At 34.2% G+C, this 9,311-nt stretch overlaps 1 protein-coding gene across 1 annotated transcript; it reads right to left on the reverse strand.

Annotated features, from left to right (window-relative positions):
• Nucleotides 1-210: 210 nt before the first annotated feature.
• Nucleotides 211-6,954, reverse strand: LOC134256656 (uncharacterized). Its single transcript, XM_062739340.1, has 4 exons — nucleotides 6,773-6,954; nucleotides 1,370-1,396; nucleotides 872-1,134; nucleotides 211-704 (listed from the first exon to the last, which is right to left on the reverse strand). The coding sequence occupies exons 1-4, from the start codon at nucleotides 6,952-6,954 to the stop codon at nucleotides 211-213; spliced, it is 966 nt and encodes a 321-aa protein (XP_062595324.1).
• Between the last annotated feature and the right edge of the window lie 2,357 nt (nucleotides 6,955-9,311).

Raw genomic sequence — 9,311 nt, forward strand, 5'->3', positions numbered from 1 at the left:
TCTTGTTTGTCGGATTTGTGTAGGTGACAGTCTCTTGCCTTTTCCCCAAGCACATTTCTGGGTGAATGGTGGAATCACTAATTTTGCTCTCCGTTCTAGCAAGTAATCTCTTATAACAAATCCACGTTCTGCCATCACCTCGTCACCTGGTGAAATCTTATCAAGAAAGCCACTGTTTGCTGTGATAAATCTATCGGATACATTTCCTCCTCAAAATTTGGATATAAAGGAAAATGCTCCAGATGGAGTTATGCCCACAAGTGCTTTAAAAGTACTATGATTCTTATAGTTACTGTATGTCTGGCTTTGAGCTGTTGGACTTCTAGGTTTCTGGATGAATACCTCAGTACAGTCGATAATTACACGTGTATTAGGAAATGATGCCTTAAAGGACCTGGGCATATATTTTCGTATTTTTTGCATGGATGGCCATTTAATCTGAGGAGAAAACACTCGATACATGTAATTTATCCAAGTATTGAAGATTTTGGACACACGACTCTCCGATATTCCAAAAATATCCTTAAGAATACCTATGTTTAAGTCCTGACGAATTCTAAGTAGCGTAAGAAGGTACTCGTGGAACATTGTAAGCTTTCTCTCAGGACCAGGTTTTCTAGCGTTGTCCTCTTCATAGCGCTTTTCATCTATGCTATCTTTGCCAGACCAATATTTTAGTTTCTTGGATGCATTTTCAAGTATGCCTATAAAAAACAATGCAGCCTTTTATTATGGTTACTGTTCATAATGTAAATTATCACTACATCCATTCCTGGAAGAAATTGTTTTATTATCACTGTCATCAACACTTGAAAAATATTTTGTACTTATATGCGAATGTTAAATGAATTTTATTGCAATAAATACTTACTGAATAGACCCAAAAGTATAGAAATACTGGGTAATCCAAAATATCTTCTGACCGATGCATCAGAGTTTGTGGCTTTATGAACAAACAATTCACGCAAAACATTCCCTTTGGAATAACTGGCACTCTCTGTCTCCATGATGTTTATGTCATGTACAGAAAGATCTGTGTGGACTTCTGCATTACTGTACTCTGGGTACTTTCTGTGTGCAATACTGTATTCATGATCTGTGTGCAGTTCTAAAATTTGTAAAAGTATACATAAACTATTTATGTAGAATACCATTATACCAATAAAAACAAGAACCTCAAAGTTTACTTGCATGTATTACATGTATAATATATTAAGCTAAATTTTGGAAATTCATAAAGGACATTAAAATTAATGCCCATACTTTGTTTGATTTTAGTTGCTTTTTTCCCATGCTTCACTTTTGTATTCTTTTCATTCACCATGGTGGTACTGACTGTGCACTCGCTATGAACGGGCAAAGGGATTACACTTCCATCATGAAGTACAGTGACACTCTGAAAAAAAAAATCAACATACTCATAGAAAATATTAATGTTAAAAGATGACAAGAATACTCTTTATCAAATAAAAATCTAATCTGCAAATTTCATGGTGTATATACATGTAGGTTAAAAATGTGAATTATGTGCTTGTACTTTGACTACTTTCTAAATAAATCTAGCACTTATTATGTACATAAGAGTAGATTATTACACACCATTGTTGAATCCTGAGGTTGGCAATCTGCAGTATTATTGTTGAGATCCTTTAAAATCTCCCTTTTGTCAATGGATTTCCTGCTTCTCTTCAAAAGTGGGCCTTCTCCAAAGTTATTTCGAGGAAACAGGGTAGGTACTGGATGTTGTTCCGATGGACAGCCATCAACGAAATGTAAGGAACACACTCTGTGATGCTTCCAGGATCATATTTTTCTGAAAAAATCTGATTGAGCCACCTGCCGAAAAGGAAAAAAACTACATGTATTCATTTTAATGTTTACTACATCAAAAAACCAATTCAATTAATTATGTTACTTTTGTTTTGAACATGCACTGTAAACAATGACTTTCTAAACAACTATCAAACATACATTCAGATTCTTATTCTGTTTGATATGAACACAAGATTTATACACCAGGTAAATACATGTACATGTCACCGCATGTGGAAGCTCTTTTAAAAAAGTGCATGCATATAAATTTATATAAATTCTTTCAACTTCAAGGCTCTCTATGTTTACAGACACATGAATTTTCAACAATAAATTGCATTAAAGCCGCTTGGTCCGATTCTAATAGCTAAAAATATATATTCGATTTTCTTCTTGAAAAATAATTGTCCATAAATTGTATCAACTTTTGGCAAATTATATCCCCAAAGACCTTTTCTTTTTAAAAGATATCAAAATTCAAAAGTTAAAAAAATAATTTTTGTTAGGTCACACAAAAAATAATCCTATGTTGAACATTGTTGATATTGCGTGAAATCACCTTCGAAAAATTAAATTTATCGCTTACATGTTTATCTCATGAAGAACGAACCCGAGCATTTTTTTAACAACAAAGTACACATATATATATAACCTGTACACGGACCACAGGGGCTTGCTCCTGGCGTGTAAAATTAAGGGACAGTATCCTTCTGCTCCATATTTCACGACTTTTTTTTTAAAATTCCAAACATTGATTTTCAGCAACAACTATAACATTCAATTCAAATAAAAAAATAGTTTGAAGTATGAAGCGTTGCTTACTTTTTCAGAAATGAATGATATGTCAAATCATGATTTGAAGAAAATTTGATATGGTCAATAGAAAGATCAATTATTTTTAATCTCACAATTAAATTAGAAATATAAGGTATATATAAAAATAATATTTACTCTCATACCTATCTAATTCCCTTTAGAAAACATACTGGAGCGATGCTTTTTAAATCAGAATATCAAATTGTTTTCTGTGCATGTAAAATAAAATGCATCTATAAACAAGAGTTACCGTTCCATTATCGCCCTTGAAATTCTTTTTTAATGAAATAAAAAATTAATTAAATGTTTATAAACAATTCTGCGGCTGTTAATATCTGTACAATTAAAAGACTTGCACGTTTAGAGATAGATTTTTTTTATCAATTTACGCCGTTTAAAGGAATTGAGTATAAATCACCGTGTATATCCCAACATGCGGGGTGTATACTAAGTTGTGCGCGGGGTGTATGCTACCGAAGCGAGAAAAAGGGGGTCAATGTACGTTCTTTGTCCATTTTCTTAACTTACGGATATTTATCGCCAGAAAGCATATGCCTACGGAAGGAAGCATTGTCTAAGGAGTATATGGATACCTGTGAATCCACTGGACACCTTCTAGTTTTTTTCAAACACCTCAACACAATTCCAAGGATCGGAGCAAGATTGACGCTACACTGTGTTTATGATCAAATATCAGGAGAAAGCTTTGCTTTAACGTCACTTTTATATTATTGTTAAATACATTTTTACAATATAAACGTTTGTACAAATTGTCTGTAAATAAAACAGTTCGTATATAAAGAAATTGACGAAAAATCAATGTTGTGTCCGGGGTGTATGCAACATGTTGCACGCGGAGTTTATACCCATCTTCTTACTCCATAGAATCATTGTCTTAAATGTCATTAAAGAAATTGTTAACAATTGACTTCTATTTATTTTTTTAATCATTCATCAGTTTTGTAATAGCACAACTTCAGGTTCATGAATTTAATTTACTGGAAATAAAATTGAAACACGTTCATCGTATACTTTTGGCTTTGCATGCACATGGAAGTAAATGTACAGGGTACTTTGTTTAACTGTTATAAATGTGATGACCAACACTTCATCCATTCTTTCGATTAAAAGGCACCTAATTCAGATCCTTTCTTAATAAATGTTTCACACATGCATCATTTTGAACATTAACATTTCCTCATAATTTCTGTTTAACCTTTTTTCAATACCTTTTAAATGAGTTTGAAAATATTTAGCTTTGTAATTACATAAACTCCAAAAAAAAAATGTTCTCGTTCATGTAGTATTGATATATTGTGTACTTTGCCCCCGCCAGGAGCCCATATATTGCAGTAAGCTATTTGTTTTATTTTGAGGCATTGTATTTTACTCAATCGGCAATCCTCGACTGACTCCGCTACTCTCCATTCAATCGACAATCCTCAGCTGACTCCGCTACGCTCCATTCAAGTACGAGTCATCCGTGGAAGTCCGATTAGTATTTTACTGAGTACATACTTTCTAGGAATGGGCCCGAGGAGGGTTTGTTTTGTGTCTAGTTCCTTTTTTGGGGAGGGGGGGGGTAACTTTACTATGTGTATATGTGATAATAAATTAGAGGAGGGTGAACATAATTGATATTAATTACACGTCAACGTAAAATTGTAATTGTACCAAAAACCTTTTTTTTTTCAACTGTGCATGCCCTCGGAAAATTGTCCCTTATTACAGATGTGCATTTTTATAGCCAGCTTTACATGTTTATTGTGATATTTAAGATATGAAATCTTTTCAGATAAGGAAAAATGAGTCGTCATATTACGAAAAATTGAAAGGAAATTAATATACATGTTTCAGACAGACACGTAGTATCACCCCCTTTTTGTTCCAGTCACAACTTTTTACTACAGAAAATGAGAGTCAGGTCCCCCCCCCCCTTTTTTTCTTGCATCATAGTCAAAAATGGTTATGTAGTATGTTTATGTAAAAAAAGGGGGGGATTGATACTGAAAAAAATGGGACCTTCAACCCCAACAAATAGGAGTTTGAGTTTCGATACCTCCCCCTTTTTTTAAATAGCTAGTCAACTTATGTCAAGGTTTTTTTTTCAGGTCCCCTTCTTCAAAAAAGATTCTACATCACTGACATAAATGCTTAAGAATATATGTATTGATAACATAAATGTTGCAGAAACCAAAAAAACAAAAACAAAAACAAAAAAAAAAAACAAACAACGATTTATTCATAATACACCATTCATGTAGAGTTTCTATTAATTTTACAGGCGAAATATTTAGATAAAAACGAACCAAAGAAAGGACAGTGTCACCCATGCAGGGATTGTGGAGGGGGGGCGAGGGACCCTTTGGAGAGATTTTATGATTGCGTAGATTTAGATCATTGCACCATCCACAATGTAGCATTTAGTCAGATAACAATCGCTCCTTGCACATCTAGCGTCTTTATGTTTGATTATGATAGTTTGTTTTTTATTCTTTTTTAAATTTAGTTGATTTGTTTTTTACTTCAGTAAGTTTATGGAAATTACTCTTTGGTTCGGCATTAGTTTTAAGGTCTTTTATCAACAATATCTGTCACTTTAAAACCTGTGTGAATATAATATTTACATGGCATTGATACCTTGCACTACACAATCCTAAGAAAAATATGGGGTATAAACCCCGCATACAACATGTTGTATACACCCTGGACACAACATTGATTTTTCGTCAATTTCTTTATATACGAACTGTTTTATTTACAGACAATTTGTACAAACGTTTATATTGTAAAAATGTATTTAACAATAATATAAAAGTGACGTTAAAGCAAAGCTTTGTTCTGATATTTGATCATAAACACAGTGTAGCGCTAATCTTGCTCGGATCCACTAAATTGTGTTGAGGTGTTTGAAAAAACTAGAAGGTGTCCAGTGGATTCACAGGTATCCATATACTCCTTAGACAATACTTCCTTCCGTAGGCATATGCTTTCTGGCGAAAAATATCCGTAAGTTGAGAAAATAGACAAAGAACATACATTGACCCCCTTTTTTCTCGCTTCGGAAGCATACACCCCGCGCACAACGTAGTATACACCCCGCATGTTGGGATATACACGGTGTAAATGTTTTAGGTAAACTATTAAAATAATTTATATATATACTAGCAATAGAACTAGAAATCAACCTCTGAACTATGGGTTAGGTTTGCTTGAGTTAACACTAAAATGGTCCTTATGATAGAGATCTGTCAACTCTGGCGTGACAAATTACTGAATTTCATGACAAAATGTCTGCAGAAAGTTATCTTTCTTATCTGTAGAGTTATCTCTCTTATCAGAGTATCTATGAACCTTAAAAAAACCATAAACGATATACTAGTGTAGTTTATAGTATATCGTTTATGTTTTTTTTTATAAATATTTTTTACACGCCAGGAGCAAGCCCCTGTTCACGGACAATATTTTAGCTCCTTTTAAAAAAATCATTTAAAATATCTGATGTTCCTTTATTCTTTAAATATGCATATTAATATAAAAATTACTATGGATTATATTCAATTAATTTCTTAATTTTGAAAAGATGTATTATGACTAAGGCTTCTTAAAATAGAGAAAAAAATACTCAGGTTTGAAATACCTTCATTATTAGATATATCCGATAAACTTATTTTTTTTCAAAATTGACTTCACAACAGATCTTAACTTCCGTCAGGAACTACTGTTTTTCAATAAGGTTTTTAATCTGCGTTTTCCATGTAAGGATTGTTGTAATAAACTATTAAATCAATCTTATAATTTCTTTTTATACATTATCTATGTAATGAAGTACTTTTATTGTGTAAGATAATATGTGCCTGTTTCGGGTTAAGCGGCTTTAAGTAATGCCCTCAATAAAAAATCTACTCCTCTATATATAAAAACACATATTCGTGTATACATGTACATACTATAACCAATAAAGGGAAGTTTTGTGTGTGTGCATGTTATTTTTAATAGTTCATGCAGGGCTTTTATTGCAATTTACTGTCAAAAAAAATCAGGTGCCTGTGGTGCATTGTTTGGTCGTCAACAGTGAATTAAAACGTGTACTGATTAAAAAAAACACAAAAACAAACAATATATAATTACATATTCAACCTACCTTCGTCGCAGCGAAGGATTGCGATGCAGTCCTTGGTAGGCATGAAATGTCACACCTTTCATCCATGGATAGGCAGCTAAATTGGCTTTCTTCCGACCATCGGCAGTACAGCCAGGTACAGAGCACCAATATGAACTGGGTTCATCCGCTGATTTCTTTGTCTGCGTCCGTTCTTTTCCCATTCAAATCGCATTAGCGCGCGTCTGCTAACTTATACTTTCTCGATGACTTTGCCTAACAATTGGTGCATTATCACGTGACAGACATTCTAATTACTGAACCAAAAACGACCGTAACTATATATCTCGGAAGTTCCGTATTACTAGTCATCGATGGATTGAAATGTGCATCATTATCGATTTGAAAGGAAAATATTCTGAATATTTGGACATTAGGTCAGGATATCGAGCTGCACAGTTAACCAAGTTAACGGTAAGTCGCTTGCCTTAACTCAGCGCTGAAACTCGTCATGTTTCGACAATAGAGTTGATTTACCCGAACTTTCATTTCTTAAACTTTCCTGTTCATTGTTAAGCAAAAATTTCATGAATATGAACTAAACCAAAGTGTAAGATATCGGCACGATTCGAAAGGCTGATTCATGCAAGTTTTTGGTCAAAAATTACATAAATTAGCCCAAAGTCAGAAAGATTAAGAGTGGATTTATGAAAAAAACCCAATTTTAAAAACCATATAACCTAATCCTTATCACTCGATCGGGTGCGTTTGGGAAAATGCGGTTTGTTTACATTCTGCATAGCAACGGCAAGGGTAATAACTGCTCATGCGCAATCACGTGATTCTGGGGACCGGCACACTAGAAACTTCCCCTCCCTGGCACCTTATCCCAGCTCTGATGTTTCGGGGGTCCGTGTTTGCTCGGCTCTTATTTTGTATTGTTTTATGGACTTTGAGATTGAATGCCGTTCGTTATCTCCATATCCTTCATGTCTCAATTTCTCTGTGGGACTTGAGACCAGTCCTTCAGTTAAGGCCGTTTAATGCTTTGTTGCAGTAGGTGCTGGCACGAACAAGATCCCTCACTGCTCAATGGCTTTGAGTAGAGAGTATAGGTCAAAATTTGTAGCTATTTACCGGTTGCGTTTCCAAACTAGTGAAAAGTTATCAAGAGGAACGTTAAAGAATAAACAAGCAATATCTATGTAACTTTAAACCTATGCCAGTATGGAAGTGTATACTGGCCAAGTAGTTCTTAGGAACCCAGTGGTTCGTGAGAAGAAGATTGTTTAATGACCCCTCCCTATTTTGGTTTTTTCTTGATTATCTCCCCTTGTAATGGTACATGGTCCTTATAATCCCCTTCACCCAAGGATGCTTTGTTCAAATCTTGCTTAAATAGTTTAAATTTGACCAGTTTTTCTTGAGAAGTTGATAACGTGAAAAGTTCACAGATGGACGGACGACGGACATTCGGTGATCTGTCAGTAAAGCTCACTTGAGTTAAAATTTCCGGAATTATTTTCAAAAATAAATGTACTCCCCGTAGAGCAATTCTATATTCCGCTTTTTTGTTTCGATGACCTTGTTTCCTTGAATTTATTTTAAAAATTTTACAATAATTATTTTAAAAGTCTACTCTTTTGAAAGAAGTTTTGATTGCAATGCGGATATATTAGGCTGACCGTAAAAACTTCAAACTGTATTTCTTCTTCTATTTTCTTAGGTATGACGTCATGAATGCATATGTATGACGTCAAATGACTGCATATTTGAGCTGATATGACGTCATATTTAGGTAGTTCATCGAAGTAACTACAGTTGGAATGGTAGCTCACTATTTTTAATATCACATTTTTTAAGCCCCAGTGTGTTTTTGGGATGTTGAACGTTTGGAAAGGGTATCCATGCACGTTTGTAAGCGAAAGAGCTTGAATTTATGAGTCCTGGTTTTAGAGCAAATAATATGAATATTTTGTGTGAATCTTCTACAAAAGATGTCCTCTTTCTCAATTTTGTTAAGGGGGGACTGTATGAAATTTATCTGTTTTGTCTTAAATGCGATTAAGTGTGGACAATTTTAAAAATTTTCTTCCGCATTAAACTTCTTCCTGCCCCTATCACTTTAACTTTATATGTACCAAAGATCACAATGAATATTGAACAGTATAACACACGATGATTTTGTTTTGCACTTTTAGAATTGAACAAGATTTAACACGCGTACGAATCTTTCAACATTTAGGCTAAACCAAGGATCGTTTACTCATGTTACAAAGTTCCTTTCTTATAAGTACATGTGCAGGGCAGTAGAATCGACAGTCTCGAGAAAAACGTTTGGCTCACAGTGTAGCTTGTTTGCTAGGCTGGTCTTACGTTAGGGATACAAGACGAATATGGTCTAATATGTCAGATACGGGACTGGGACGAGGTGCGAAGCACCGACTCTCAATCCCGTATTTGACATAATAGACCATCTGAGTTTTGTATCTTACTTGAAACATTTTTTTCAATGCACTTTTGTATTGGCTATTTTCATAATATGATACTTGTGACGTGACCAAACCAGATGGATGGGGCG

The sequence above is a fragment of the Saccostrea cucullata genome, unplaced genomic scaffold, assembly GCF_032062105.1.
Source record: "Saccostrea cucullata isolate Sc308-1 unplaced genomic scaffold, CSIRO_AGI_Scuc_v1 ctg1977, whole genome shotgun sequence".
NCBI lineage: Eukaryota > Metazoa > Mollusca > Bivalvia > Ostreida > Ostreidae > Saccostrea > Saccostrea cuccullata.